Genomic DNA, 16,572 nt, shown 5'->3' on the forward strand with positions numbered 1-16,572 from the left:
TTCCCATGGAGACTTGAGACAATATGGTCTCGAACTCCCTCCAGAAGAATTCATCTCGCCTTTGCCACACACTTTTTCCATTCAGCCAATTCTTGTGCATTAGCTACAACTAGCTTGGGGATTTCTTGATCAATTAAATCCTTCAAACCATTGTCTTCTAATACAGCTTCCATTGTATCTTTCCATGCTATGTAATTCGAGTTGCCTTCCAAAGCATACTTGAGTCTCAAGCCATAGAACACCATTGACCAACCTAAAGTATGAGATGAATTCTATTTGTACTTGCAATCCCAAACTTCAAACTTTGAATTCTCTTCTCCGTATACCATTCATAGCTCCGATAACCTTTTCTCTGATACCATGTAGAAATTCTCACTGTAGATTAACCTAATAATGCAATATAACTACAACAAAATACTTTAATCTACTTCTACAATCAAACTTGCGGAAGCTTAATAGATTTGAGGAAGATCAAGCATAACACATATAACCAGAAGCAGAATCAATGCACATGAAACACAGAAGAATACTCTGGGGAAAGCCTTAGCTAAAAACCCCGCCATCTGTGTTATCATATAAGTGGAAATATCTGAGGATTACACACAGCTTTAGCTCTCATAGCTAGCTAGCTCTCAGTACAATCCTCATAGATGCTCATAGGCAAAATAGACTTCTCATTAAGTCCTCCACACTACCCTCCAAGCTGCTATTTCCTAACGCAGTTTTTCCTGGCTGATCCAACTGTTACCATGTGTAACACTGATCACTCACACTGATCTTACACCCTCTAAAACTGCGCAAATCTCAAGGAATGAAAACCTTCTACATGCAAGAGTTTTCCTTATAGGAAAATTCTAGTAAATGATAGTACATTGTCCCTATCTTTAATCTCAACTAGGTCTTTCTCTGAATAGAAGTGCATGAGTTATTTATGAGATAATCTTTAGTTATCTGGAGTACACTAGTTTGATGCATGCTTGCATTAACTGACTGAACTCACAACTAGTTCCTCAAATTGTTTGGAACTAATTTAACTGGACATAACTCAGTTAACTGAGCTAACTAATTACAACTCAATTATAACTCATCCTTGTGTCCTTAATTAAGGGATAATCTCCTTAATTTAAGGGATAACTGTTGCATGAATTCACAAAGACTTCTAGCTTGAATTTCTCCAACTAATTAATCCAAGATGAATCAATTAATTATTTTTCAAGCAGCTAGTGAGACTAAATTCAAATTTTAATTCTCAATTTTAATTCAAGGAAAAATTAAAATTGGAATATTCTTGTTGCCACATTTCAACAATTGAGTCAGGGTCAATGACCCTCCACCCAACTGTAGACAGTTGCAACTAGTCCTCACTTGCAGTTCTCACCCCCAAACCATATACCAGAGACTGTGGGGTCTTTTTCTAAGGGATTTGAGCACAACTACTAGTTAAACCAAGGACTCTAGAGATCTTTCCTTCTCCTATGACCAATTGAGCTGTAGTTAACTAGTGCAGAGGGAAATTGTGGTTCCACCCAACTTGGCGACTCCAAAACCACAACAAAATCAAACAAACAATAAGGAAGCATTCAAAAATATTCCAAGAATTTTCCGAGGTGTAATTCCTCCACCCCAACCCTTAGCGATATTTGAGAAACACCATCTCCACCCTTTGGTCAATGGGGATTCAAGAGGAAATTACCTCCTCACTTGTAAGTGTTTTCTTCCTGACTTCTTTCCAACCCAAAAATTGTTTCTCTAGTGCCCTATGTTTTTCCTAACTTTTCCACTTCTTTTCTCTAAATTCATCTCCCTTTGGCTTTGTTTCTCTTCTCCTCTTCAAATTTTGTTCTCCCCGACTCAAATCGACTTTCCTGAATTTTTCCAGTAGCTCAATCCTCTCTGCTCCTGTGATCCCCTTTGCATTTCCCTTGCAACTATTTCACTATTCAAATCCTCCTTCTCTCACTCCAATTTCCCTTTTTCCCAGCAAGTCAAGTTTTTCCTCTTCCTTCCTTACTGCACAATCCTCTTCCCTTGGTTCTTGCACTCCCTCTCTCTTTCTCGAATGACCTTTTCAGAGCAGGACACATTTGATCCCTCCCTCCCTACTGACTATGACTTCTAACTACAACAGTCCTGCTAGATAATAAGAAGGGTCTATCTATCCAATTGTCCCCCAAATTTATTCCTATTAGTTAACATGTTGCTATGAGTGGCTTACATACTTACCAAATGGTAGTCTACACCTTTTTCTCTTTTATTTCTTTTCCCTTTTTCCTGGTAGAGTTTTCTAGGAAAGCATGGGCCTACATCCTTCCTCTCTCACCTCCATAAATTCTGAAAATACCAAGCCATTAAAAGAACACCAGCTAGCCTTTAATGGCTATCATAAGGAGTCCATATTTCCTTCAACAAGCAACTCAACCCATCCCAGACAAGCAACCTTCTCCACTCTCTCGAATCCATCTATGCCCATTTTGTCAATTATTTTCATAAAATATTTGGAGTGCATTTCACAATTGGACTATGACCCTGGCTGTCACACTACATTATGCCCAAAAAAAGAGAATTTTAGTTTTAAACATCATTGTTGGGTTGTGTTATATTCTTTCCATGACTAGCCCATGTAGTTAAATGGGGAGTTACAAGGGGGATGGAGCCCCCCCCTTTGTTGTGCCGATTACGTAACAGGGGAGTCATAGGGGGTTTAAGGGGTGCAAGTAACCCCACTCTATGGGGTCCAAGACAGCGCCCCAGAAAATTTTGGTTTTGGACCCTATATTAGGTTGGGTGGACCTACCTATGGTTTTGTGCATGTTTTTCGCACATGGTTTTGGACGCGATGGTTTTCGATCCATGGTTTTGGACACAATGGTTTTCAGTCCATGGTATTGGATGCTTCGGCATGTATAAATATGTATTGTAACATTGAAAGGAACATAATGAAAAATCAAGCTGGTAACTTGGTTTTGGGATCCAGGGGAAAATCTCTGTGTATATGTGTTTTATGTGTTATGCTCTCGCATTGTTTATTTTTTGTGTTTTAGAATTCATATGCAGGTAGTTTCTGTACAAGGTTAAAACCTACATTTGGTATTGGAGCTGTTTTGGCTTCAAGGGGACGCCTTTCCTGCTGAGGGGTTTCGCTTGGGCCTGTGGTAGACCCTGTTCAGTGGGAGATTTGCGGGATCAATTTTGGTGATGAAAGAAGATGGCGAGCAGTGGAAAGATAGAGATCAAGAAATTTAATGGTCAAATTTTTGAGTTATGGAAACTCAAGATGGAGGATCTTTTGGTGGACAAAGATTAGTGGATCACGGTAGATCCAGGTACTAAACCAACGGGAGTGTCCAATGAAGAATGGAAGAAGTTGGATCAGAAGGCAAAGAGCACAATACGATTGTGTGTCTCAGATTCAATATTGCTGAATGTATCAGGGGAAGCTACAGCGAAGGCTTTGTGGGACAAGTTAGGGACTTTATACCAATCTAAGTCTCTGGTGAATAAAATGTTCCTACGAAAAAAGCTATATAACCTGAGGATGAAAGATGGAGACTCGGTGACAGAGCATCTGAACACATTTCATACTGTGGTAAGTCAGTTATCGTCTGTTGATATTAAAATTTCAGATGAAGATAAGTGCATTAGTTTGTTGTGTTCTCTACTAGATTTGTGGGATAGTCTGGTTATTTCAATAGGTAGCAATGCAACTACCTTGCAGTTTGATGAAATAGTCTCATCCTTGCTAATGGAGGAAATGAGATGGAAAAATATGGAGAGCTAGAATGGTGATGCCTTGTTTGTACGAGGACAGTACCAAAACAGAAACAAAAATAAGTCATCGAGTGGGAGGTCTAAATCTAGAGGGAGATCTAAATCTCCAGGAAAACCTGTAAAGGTGGTGTGCTAGAAATGTAGAAAGGAAGGGCACTAGAAAAGGGGTTGTAAATCTAAAGCTCCTGATAAAGGAAAGGGATCTAATGATGCTCCTTCTGCAGAGGTGAAAACCACCTCAGATGAAGGTGGGGATGTGTACTTAGCTTCTTCAAGTACACATGTAGATCACGAGGCATGGTTGATTGACTCAAGTGCATCCCTTCCCTTCACTCCCCATAGAGAGTGGTTCTGCGAGTATGAGAAATATGATGGTGGTGATGTCTTCTTGGGGGATGACAGGAAGGCTAGAATCGTTGGTCGCAGAAAAGTAAAGTTGAAGTTGCAAGGTGGAAGGGTTAGAACACTTCCGGGTGTTCTGCATATTCCTGCATTAGCCAGAAATCTTATTTCTGTAAGCAAGTTGGATGATACAGGTGTAAAAATAGTGTTCGAGGGGCACTGGTATTGATGCAGGGAGTTCGATTTGGAACTTTGTACAAACTACAAGGTAGCACTGTTGTTGATGGGTGAAACATTTATGTGGTTCCTAAAAGTGGAGCAGAAAATCTAGTGTCTCTAGAGAGAAGACCATGTTGTGGCATCAAAGGCTTGGACATATTAGAGAGAAGGGCCTTCGAATACTTCATGGTAAAGGTATGGTAGAAGGTATGAGTAATAGCTCTCTGGATTTTGATTTCTGTGAAAATTGTGTATATGGGAAGCAGAATCGAGTGAGTTTCCCCTCTGGTGGTAAGAGGGCGAAACAGAGATTAGAGCTTGTGCACAATGATGTGTTTGGACCTGTGAAGGTTCCATCACTAGGTAAGTCTGTGTACTATGTATCCTTTATAGATGACTTCTCAAGGAATACATGGATATATTTCCTTAAGAAGAAATCTAAAGCCTTTAACAGGTTTAAATAATTTAAGGCTCTGGTGGAAAACCATACAGAGAAGAAGATAAAGGTGCTGAGGACAGATAACGATGGAGAGTTTTGCAGTAAGGAATTTGAAGAATTCTATAAGAAGTGTGGTATAGCATGGTAGAAGACTAATCCATACACACCTTAGCAAAATGGAGTTGCAGAAAGAATGAACAAGACGTTGATGGAAAGGGCAAGAAGCATGCTCAATGGTGCCGCGTTAGGATAGGAATTCTGGGTAGAGGCGGTGGAGATAGCATGTTACCTAGTCAACAGATCACCTTCATCAACGTTGGAGGATAAGACTCCATAAGAGGTATGGACTCATAAGAAGCCCTCTCTTTCACATCTGAGGGTATTTGGATATGATGCATATGTACATGTTCCAAAGGAGAAACGAACCAAGTTGGATAGTAAATCTGAAAAGTGCATCTTTATTGGGTATAAGGATGGTTTAAAGGGTTATAATCTTTGGAACCCAGTAACAAGGAAGGTTTTGTACAGTCGAGATGTGGTGTTCAAAGAAGTAAAATATGTTATTAAACATGAAGTCCAACCAAAGGAACCCAAGAAGATAGAATTTGAGCTAAAGGAGGGAGAATCAAACTCTACATCAGAGGAGGAATCAGAAGATGAAGAGCCACAAACTCCGGATGTGAGAAGATCAGTTCAAGAAGGAAGGAAGCCAGAAAGGTATAGTCCATCTACTTTCTGTTCAAATTTTGCTTTATCTATTACTGATGATGATCCCAGAACTTTGAAGGAAATAGTAGATTTAGAGGATGGAAAACGATGGAAAGAGGCCATGGTTGATGAAATGGCATCTTTTCACAAAAATGAGGCTTGGGATCTGGTGGAGTTGCCAGCTAGAAGGAAACCCATTGGCATCAAATGGGTGTTCAAGAAGAAGACAAATGCAGAAGGAAAGGTGGAGAAATACAAAGATTGATTGGTAGCAAAATGTTATTCCCAGGTGCCAGGAATTGATTTTGGTGATATTTTTTCTCATGTTGCCAAGGTAATTTCTATTAGATTACTTTTATCTGTTGTTGCTAATTTTGATTTTGAGGTAGAATAGATGGATGTGAAGACAAAATTTCTTCACGGGGACTGGAAGAGGAGATCTAAATGAAGCAACCTAAAGGCTTTGCAGTGAAGGGTAAGAAAGAACTGGTATGCGAGTTAAAGAAGTCTCTGTATGGGTTAAAATAGTCACCAATTATGTGGTATTAGAAATTTGATACATTTATACGGGGACTTGGCTTCACCAGAAGCAAAGTAGATCACTATGTGTATTTTAAATTAATTGGTGACCGCGTTATTTATCTGGTCTTGTATGTGGATGATATGTTACTGGTTGGAAATGACAAAGAAATTATCCAGGATTTGAAGACCCATTTGTCCTCCAAATTCAACATGAAAGATCTTGGTGCTGAAAACTATATTTTAGGCATGGAAATTAAAAGAGATCGGACAAAGAGGAATATCTGGTTAAACCAGAGGAAGTATGTTGAGACAATATTGCAGAGGTTTAATATGCTGGATAGTAAACCGGTGAAGGTTCTTATTCCTGTAGGTGTAAAGTTATCTGCTGAACAATGTCCCAAGGCAGAAGAAGAGGAAGAGGACATGTCCCATGTTCCATATGCAAGTGCAGTCGGTAGCCTGATGTATGCGATGGTCTGTATTAGACCATACATTGCACATGTAGTGGGAGTATTGAGCAAGTTTATGTCAAAACCAGGGAAGGAGCACTAGACAGCAGTGAAGTGGGTTTTCAGGTATTTGCGTGGCACTAGTGATTATGGTTTGTGCTACCAAGGAAGACTAGGATAGGATAGACTGTTGGATATTCCTGGCTTTGTTGATGTAGACTGGGCTGGAGAGCTGGATCAGAGAAGATCTACAAGTGGGTATGTGTTTAACCTATTTGGAGGTGCAGTCAGTTGGATGAGTAAGAAACAATCTGTAATGGCACTATCAACTACAGAGGCAGAATACATGGCAGCCACTCATGCAAGCAAGGAAGCAGTTTGGTTGCAGAGATTGTGTTCAAGTATGGGGTTATTATAGGGAGCTATAAGGATAGACTGTGACAGCCAAAGTGCAATTTTCTTGGTAAAGAACCCTACATATCATTCAAAGACAAAGCACATTGATGTTCAGTATCACTTTGTGAGGGATATGATGGAAGACAAAAAGGTGTTTCTGGTAAAGGTGGACACTTTGAAGAATACTACAGATGCATTAACAAAATTTGTGAGCTCTGAGAAGTTCTCTTGGTGTAGAGAAACAATGGGCATTGCAGGGTTGGATAAATGCCTAAACTCTCTTGTGGCCCCCTATGGAAAGAAAACAACAAGTGGGAGAATGTTGGGTTGTGTTATATTATTTCCATGACTAGCCCACATAGTTAATCGAGGGTAGAAGGGGCATGAAGCCCCCCCTTCGTTGCGTCGATTGCATAGCAAGGGGAGTCACACGGGGTTTGAGGGGTGCAAGTAACCCCACTCTATGGGGTCTAGGGTAGTGCCTGAGAAAATTTTGGTTTTGGACCTTATATTAGGTTGGGTGGACCTACCTATGGTTTTGTGCATATTTTTCGCACATGGTTTTGGACGCAATGGTTTTCAGTCCATGGTTTTGGACACAATGGTTTTCGGTCCATGGTATTGGATGCTTCGGCATGTATAAATATGTATTGTAACATTGAAAGGAACATAAAGAAAAATCAAGCTGGTAGTCTTGATTTTGGGATCCAAGGGAAAATCTCTATGTATATGTGTTTTATGTGTTATGCTCTCGCTTTGTTTATTTTTTGTGTTTTAGAATTCGTATGCAGGTAATTTCTGTATGGGGTTAAAACCTACAATCATGACTTAGGTGACCTCTTGGCATGGGAGAATACCTCATGATGCTACACAAAAATCAATAATTATCTTATACCACATTATTTCTATAGTAGTTTCTTTCACCTTCATCCATGCACAACATAAGGAATTAGATTGCCTCCACAGCTAAATAGTACCCTAAGGTATTTCACTTCCCTCTCGTACTCCCCCATAGGATGACCAATAAATCTCTAGTGTTTAAATCTGGGCAAAGTAAATTATAAATAAATTCCTCCTAATCCAATAATTAAATCATGAACATAGGCATGGATTTCACATAATTGGAATGCTAAATTTTCTAGCAACAATAATATGGTAGTAGAATTCCCTTTTCGACTATTATAGAAACTAGAGAATAATTCAAATACTTGGAATTTCACTCCTTAAAATAATTAGAACGAATCTCTTCTGAAGGTTGCGTGTACTCTAGACTTGCATGAGAACCATGTGTCCTTCCCAAAAGCTTTGAAATAATAATAATTAAGTCACATAAGATAATGGTATGATCCTTGGAATAAGGATATGTGACAATTAATAATAATAATAAATCAATTCATGAGTCCCTACTTCCTTTTGTTATCCATTACCCCCATGGTCCTCCTAAGGAGTTTATCACCCCTTGTAGGTTCACTTGTTTATTAGTTTATAAATTATATTATTAATTCAAATTAAATTAAATGGAAAACTTACCACATATTTATCATACACTTAGGCTGTATGCTAATGGGGGACATTACATTTCTCCCCCATGTGGGGTAACATTATCCTAAGTGTTCCTATATCTAATTAATTAATTAAATTCTTAAAATCCTTCAATTGCATTGTGATTTTTGGAACACTCTCAAGTTTCCCTTCCTTGCAGTAACTTTCCCTTACAAACTCAAGCATTCCTTTATCTACTTTGGGGTGATCTATCTTGTCAAGCCTTTCATATGCAACAAGAGGACATACATATGATATTAGTGTTGTCATAGTGGCCTTTTCCTAGAATCTATAGATTACAATAGTCATCATTTGCTCATACCAATTAGATTCACCAACGTCTTGTGTCATACCTATAGACATATAAGTATTATGATTCATATCCTTTTCTTTCAACCAAATTTTAAAATATTTATTACAACAACTAGCTTTCAAATATATATATATATATAGTTTTACTTAATAATTAGCATTGATTTGTGTAGGAAATAATCACTAACTTCATCATGGATTTCTTTTATTTTCTTATCCTCTAAGCCATTATCTTCTCTCATTACCATTTTTTCACTGCAACATCCAAAACAACTCTTGAAATGGTATCAAAAGTTTTGAATTTATCAATACTACAATCATTTCAACTGTTAGCATATTAATTACAATAATACAAAACAAAAACTTGTATTCACATAATGCATTTAAGTAGATATGACAATGTATATGTATGCATAACCACATCTTCCACACTTACATAATTTATTCATGGACATTACTCAATACATCTTTGTATTCATTCAAGAACATTATATTTATATACAATATATTCCACCATGATGAGTTGAAAGCTCTGGCCAATTCATCATTCAATCATGTTCCCCACATTTTGTTAACCATCTAGACACCTTCATCTTCAACCCAACTCAACACAAGGAATATACCATTTCTGTACCAAACAATCACTTAGGTGTACTAGAAGGTATTTCCTTTTTGTGCTCAACAATCCTCAAGAAACCATTCTCTTCAAATGGTGTCTTAATGTTGGAAAGAAGGTTAGAAATACAAATAGGGAGACCATTGAATTCTTGTGTAGAGATATAGCCTTTCCATATCCAACAACATTATAGAGTCACATGTGATTACAACTCCTAACCTATCATGGTTATTAGCTCATAACCAACATAACTTGACATGTCATTTTATCTCAGACGATTGCATTCAAAGATTAAACAACGTTTACATATAAAAAATATTTCGACCTTCACTAAACTGACTTAGTATGTTGATATATATGTGCAATAGAAAGGTTATGGTGATTAAAAGTAGCTAATAATGGATTATGTAACTAGGAAAATGTTGATAATATGGTTAAAGATGTTGATGATACCATTGCATATAATAATGAGTCTTAAGGATAAAAGTTAAAGATAATAAAATTTTGATGAAGAGGTTTGTGGAAAGACTATGTATGCCTTTATAAGAAACCAATTAATTAAGTAGCATCAAATAAGTTGATGGTAGCCATGCATTTATGGATTTAGTGTGCTTCTACCATATAGAGGTTGGAGGGAACTTAGATAAGACTTCCTTTAATCTCAATTTGCTGTCTTAATTCATATGTTTATGTGATTTAAATGCATTTATGTGAATGATATTTCACTTTATAAATTTCTCAAAAAGCAAATTGTATGTATCCATGGATCGTATAATTGTGTGTATTCATGGATTGCTTATACATTTAGTAATTGAATTTATGATTTAAGTTATCGAGTACCATAGACAATTACCATACTATATAGGATGCATATTCTTCCTCTTAGTATTTACTTTGTGTTATTGGTGCATTGAGGTGCATAAAAAATAGCAAGAAGGTGTAAATCCATGATGTAAAATCTTGCTGCATATCGCCAATCTATAAATTAGTATTTTTTTCACTTTAAAGAAGTGCGATTTATGAAAGAACTATGGGGTTTAAACTTTTGGATGTTCGAGGGACATAGTGAAAGTGTGAAATTTCCATTGATGGTACTAAAAGCATGAAATTACAGGCATCTAACAAACATTTTAACTATTCAAAATATCGGGAGAAAGTGAGCATTAGAATTCAATGCGAATATTCATTTGATAAAAAAAAATTGTCACGTGAATTAATTCATCGGTTTTAATCTATAATTTAAAAAATGAAATTGCTCTCAAAGACGTGTTTATTTTTTAAAACAATTACCCAAAATCAAAATAACAAATATTACACCACCATCACTTAGAAATTGTGGTCAAAGAGATGTTTATCACCGCCATTGCTTAGAAATTGCCATTAAAGAGATGTTTATCTGTGATCTATTCAATCTAAATTTTCAAATGCGGCCTTATGTACTACCAAGCCTAAAATTTAAACTAAACACATATCAACTACCCCAGAATATTCCGATGCAAGTTCTGAATGCATTTCAGGTGTCACAGTTGGGGCATTTTGGGAAATGAAAATATGTGTAGAATGTTAGAATTTTTTATTCAAATGGTTATTACATAGTAGCATAGCTATTAATTGAATATAGTGTAAGAAACTTATAGAAATTTAAGATGAGAAAATAGAGTTATTTAAATAAATATTTGAGATATGGCAATGAAAGTAAACCATAATAAAAGTAAGGATTATTATCTATATAAATAAAAGCTAAGAATTATATGGAAATTTTTTAACTTTTTTTGGAAATCTAATTATTGTAATAAGTAAAAATTGGCTTAAATATAAAGAAAATATACATAATACTTGTATATTTATGTTTGTGTGTCTATTTTATATGAACAAATAATGGCTATGGTAATCTAAACAGCTTTGGAAGAACCCTACTATAATAAAATTGAGACCATATGTTGTTGCTCTTCTGGCATATGAAAGCCTTGGTAAGACAAATCACTCTAGAAACTACTTAATAGATAAGGGGATGCTTGACTCTTGGAGAGAAAGTCACTGCAAGGAAAAGGCAACTTAAAAGTGTATAAAAAAAACATAATGGATATAAACAATGAAGACATAAGTTAATTAATTGAAAAAAACATTGAAATTGATTTTATCTAAACAAAATGAAAAAAATAATACATGGTATAAATATATATAGTAATAAACTAATAAATATAAATATATTTGTATAGCTATATGGTAATAAACTAATAAATTATACTAAATTCCCTAATAACACATAAGGTCACTAAAGCAACCAATAAATAAATAAACAAAACTTCACTGTTTTATCAAACAAACTAATTATTATGGCTATATGTTCGAATACATGGAATATATAAAATCTCATGGACAATAAGTTTCACATTCAAATGTGTAGTACATGGAATATACATAAATATCTCTATGAGAACTCCCACTTAGCTCGAATACCAGCGAGGACCGCATTAAGCAAGATTGCCGAACAGGCGATGTACAGTCCACAGCTGTGATACCACCAGTTGAGTTCGCTTTCCCGTGAATATGGACGAACTCTAAAGAGGATATGGATGCCTATAACGCCTTTCAACCAAACTAGGCATTGCAAAGCACTATATATCCACCTCCCAAAAAAATTTATACCCACAACACCCGCTATTGCGCTACAGACTACAATGCAAAGTATTTGCAAAACAATGATTGCACAAATGATAAGAGTAACCTTCCTGTGATTTCTTCCCTTAAAACGACGCATTCTTCTCATTTGCAAACATAAATTCAAATCAAAGCCGTCCATGAACAAAGCAATACAAATGCCCACCAATATGGCAGCAATCCTTGGTTTAGAGGGCGGCATAGAATGCGTATGATACCATTTGTTAGCGCCTCCTTCCAATGCAACCAACACCATCCAACTAACGCTGCAAATCGAGTACACAGGGACGCATGAATCGTGTGAGAGTAGCCATGTTTGAAGAGCAGGTTTAAAGAACAACACTTGGCATACATTGGTCTTACTCTCATTGGATTTGACCCGAGTTCTGCTTAGAAATAAATGTGTGGGGAAGTCAGAATATACTTCATAATAACGTTCCAGTGCAAAGCAGGAGAACAAATTGCTGGAGAAACCATCGACTTTAAGCCAAAAAGTTAACACAGGGAACATTAATAGCATCATCAACCTTGGCACTAGAATCAAGGAAGCAAACCTGTATTTTTCTTCTGCATCGCATTCTCCATTCCCAGCCTTGTAACTTTGGAGGGCAGAAGAAGCGTTGGTTCTGCCTTTTCTGATAACGGCACCTCTGAATTCTTCATCCTCAGGCTTCAAAAGTTTTATCAGCTGATTCGTCCACTCATCATCGTTGGCTGGACGCAGTGGAATGCAGATGCAAGCACCCACTTTATGGATGGATTTAAGATCAAGTATTTCACAGACCGCAGCAGGGGATTCCACCAGGGAGTCACCCTCTCTCAATCTATCATTCTCTACATGCAACAGTCCCCGGTTGCAGCCGTGGCAGCCATTTTTCAGGCAGCGCAGAGATGGGAGTAGGCTCAGAGAAGCAGACAGTTTTTTCAGAGTTCCGGGCATCCGACGAACAAGCATCATCGTGATATCTTCCACTGTATTGAAGACAATGCATCCGCATCTACCCTTGTGATTTTCTGTGCACTTATCTGTGCACATCTCTACACCTATTTCTACAGATTGTAAAGGGAGGCACTGCAAAAAGATAGATTGCACATCATAAAGGTTGGAGAGAGAGTTCATGAACATCTTCGTCGAACGAATGGGCCTGGGCATCTGGTATGATAACATAACAACAGAACATTCCTCTAGTTCTCCCCTATTGGTGGTCAGTACTTCCAACCCATTTAGATTCTTCAATTTGTCACTTATGTAGTTGGCCCTTACTCTTTTGTACACATAATACTTGCCTCTTAAAGTAATTGTAATGAAAGCCACTAAATTGGCTACACATGTGAGCTGTATATCTGAAAAATTAGCAGAACCTGTAAAAGCTTCACTTACCTGTCCAAATGCAAGACCACAGAGCCAACCCAACCAGCAAAGGAGTATTATAATACACAAGTGCATCACATATTGGCTTCCCCTGAACAAATCCATTGTTGAATAAGATCCAAATCAAGGGAGGAAATGAATTTTCCAGAACAGTGTTAGTACTCAAACTCTGACCTGAGTGCCAGAAAATTTCTATGGCGACGCTGCTTCGATACCAACCACCAATGAATTCCGATTAACATCCACCCGGCTGCAGAGTATTTATATTTAATAGTGTGTCAGCCAGATGACATTGGTGGAGAATGAGATCTTCCGCGAAGTTACTTTAGACGGTAACAATATATAATAATTATGAAAGAAAGAGGCGTATAGAGGTCTGCAACGCTGCTTCCGCGGAATTTCTTAAAATAAAAATAAAATTATGAAAAAAAGAGCCGTATTCAGATTTGCAATGCTCTTGCGATACGCCGTAGGGACCAGGGTAATTGTTCTTCGTTTTTAAGGGTTTTTTGTGAAATATTTATGGTCAAATCACAGGTTCAATGTGTGATTTTTTCACAAAACGTTAAATTCATTTAAAAAATAAAAGATTCAAACACGTTTTTGTGACTAAAACTTCAAATTCCTATCCAAAACTCCCATGCTACACTCTTTGATACAGAACACCAATAAAAACACTTCCGGGAAGGTCTCCACCAATATCCCATCCATCAATCACCTGCCACTGGACCAAATGCCAAAATAATGCAAAGTTACAGGAAATGAAATTTATTGATGTATATTGATCGCCAGTGGACCAAATGCCAGAATTATCCAACTAGATTATTGATGTATAACTGCTATATTAAATGAAATTAATTGATGTATAACTGCTAGATTAAATTCGTTGATGAAGATGTTCCAGGAAAAAAGATGTGTACAATAATAGCAAGAGAAAGAGTTATATCGTTCAGTCTGGAATTTGACACGGCAAAATATCCATCGAACGGTGTTTTGCCCCGTTGAAATACGCTTTATAGTGCACTGTGGAATTTGACAGGGCAAAATCGCCATCTAACTGTGTTTTGCCCAGTCAAATACTCTGAATCCGCAGTATCTGAAACGTATTAATTTTTTGTCAGCAGCTTCAGCATGCACAACAAAACGAAATTGTAATAATCTAATTGCCTCAAAGCTGATAGTGATTAATTAAGGCTTCATAGACTAACTCCCGTACCACCCTCTCATATCACATCCCATGGGAGCGGGCCTAGAATTTCAAATAATATTTTTTTTTTTAATTTGTTTGTTTTTTTTGTTTATTTTTCATGACTGTAAATTATCATTGTCAATTTTTCTTGGAGTTGTTTTTAGTGTGATTTTTTGGAGTTTCTTTTCTGTGTTTAAATTTGTGGTGAAATTTTGATTTGTGTTATTTAAACTAGTTTTTTGAATGCATATATGGATTCAGCATCCTAAAAAACTCCTAGGGCATTTCTATTGTGCAGAGGTTACCCATCAAACTTGTGATTTCAATGAATTTCAGCCGGATTTTAGAGAAATTAGATCCAAAAAATCCACCAAAAAAACTTCCAAATATTAACACAATTTTTTTTATTATATATATATATATATATATTAAATTGTAAAGCATAATTTTTTTTTCAAATATTAAAAAAAAACAAATATCAATAAAACATTAATAATAATAATTATTATTCATGTTATTTTTTATTTTCAAAATAAAGTATTATAAAATAGTAGTGAATATGTGTTAACAACTTTAAACAACAACAATTTTCCCTATAATACTTTTATATTACTAATATTAAATAAATATTAGATTTCTTCCTCTAAATAATAAGAGGGAAAAGAAAATAGGTTAGTGAGAAGTACTCTTTTTATAAAAACCATCCCTAAATTATCGAAATATTTTTTATTTAAGAAATAGGAAACTTATTTATTTATTTATGCATGAAAATAGCCACCAATGTTCACCTTGAATGAATAATGAGAAATGTTTCCACAATCTTTTTACAAATTTACCTTTCTATAAAAAAAATAAAAAAAATTAAAGTTTACCTCATTGTAAGAACAAATATAAGAAATATGATGACATATATATTGTTTATATTTAATTTATGTGACATTTAAAACTTCGTACATTTAAATATTAAAGATTATAGTGAAAAAATATAATCAAAGTATTGACTAATTAAATAAAGTTACCCCACCCTTTGGTCAAAAATTTCTCTTATGTCATTTCTACCAAAAACCTTTGTTTAATTTATTATGGATCAGAGAAGCGTGAATACATAAATTTTCAAAGATATTAGAAAAACCTCATCAATAAGTACATCTTCATGCATAAGTCCCCAAAACACATATATAGTTTGATTTGAAAATATAAACTTTCAAAATTTTCACCAAATCATTTGAGCTAAGATCTTTTGATTTTTAAAACACTAAATGATTTGAGCTAAGATCTTTTGACTTTTAAAAAACTAATATTTAATAAATATTCAAAGCTAAAATTTACATGTTCAACATTTTTTATTTTTTTCTATTTTCTGTTTGTTTTCAATAATTTAGTAAAACCTTTATTAAATTTCAAATTTTAATATTGATTATTGAAAATGGTTGGCATTATTACTATTCAATATTAAAAAGTCTTATATTTTTAATCTTTTTTAACTTTTCATTTTTTTCATTAAATTTGTGTTAAATCATATGTTCAACATTTTACAAGTTTTTCAATTAGTTTTAGTAAGAAATTATTCTTTATTTTTTATTTGGATGTAAAGGAGAGAATGCCTTCACATTTCATGAATGGTACTATTTAGATTGAATGCTTCAATGATTTATGAGTTAAGTAAAGATCTTCTAGAGAAATCACAAAGAAATTTTAGGATAGATGGATTTGGAGAGCAAGATCACCAAATCCCCAAATTTTTAATGGTCAAATAAAATAAAATATATTAATAATATTAAGAAAATCGATAATCTCAATAGCAATTGGGTCGACCGCAAACAGGTGAGAAATATACTTCGATTTCGATAGGCAGTGTCAGATTGACGGATATATATATATATTTTTTGGGGTGTTTTTATGGGTCCGGTACCCAATAACATGATTCCATGTCAACGCCTCTCATCAGATCGTTCAATCATCACTAACTCACTCGCATCTCCGCATGCATGTGATATGGGCTTCCCACAATTGATGATTTTTATGCTTGATCCATAA

General features: G+C 35.5%; 1 protein-coding gene across 1 annotated transcript; it reads right to left on the reverse strand.

Annotated features, from left to right (window-relative positions):
* Positions 1-11,685: 11,685 nt before the first annotated feature.
* LOC149263201 (uncharacterized) lies at positions 11,686-13,699 on the reverse strand. The gene is made up of 2 exons (XM_089387354.1): positions 12,529-13,699; positions 11,686-12,360 (listed from the first exon to the last, which is right to left on the reverse strand). The coding sequence occupies exons 1-2, from the start codon at positions 13,449-13,451 to the stop codon at positions 11,745-11,747; spliced, it is 1,539 nt and encodes a 512-aa protein (XP_089243480.1). The 5' UTR covers positions 13,452-13,699; the 3' UTR covers positions 11,686-11,744.
* Between the last annotated feature and the right edge of the window lie 2,873 nt (positions 13,700-16,572).

The sequence above is a fragment of the Pinus tabuliformis genome, chromosome 6 (genome assembly GCF_031772625.1).
Source record: "Pinus tabuliformis cultivar Carrire ecotype Pingquan chromosome 6, CPIR1, whole genome shotgun sequence".
NCBI lineage: Eukaryota > Viridiplantae > Streptophyta > Pinopsida > Pinales > Pinaceae > Pinus > Pinus tabuliformis.

Bases quoted from the DNA above. Each gene is read 5' to 3' on its own strand.
- LOC149263201 (XM_089387354.1), bottom strand. From the start codon at position 13,451: ATGGATTTGTTCAGGGGAAGCCAATATGTGATGCACTTGTGTATTATA. The intron at 12,361-12,528 runs GTTTGCTTCCTT...ATTTCTAAGCAG, and splicing joins GATGCAGAAGAAAAATACAG to AACTCGGGTCAAATCCAATG.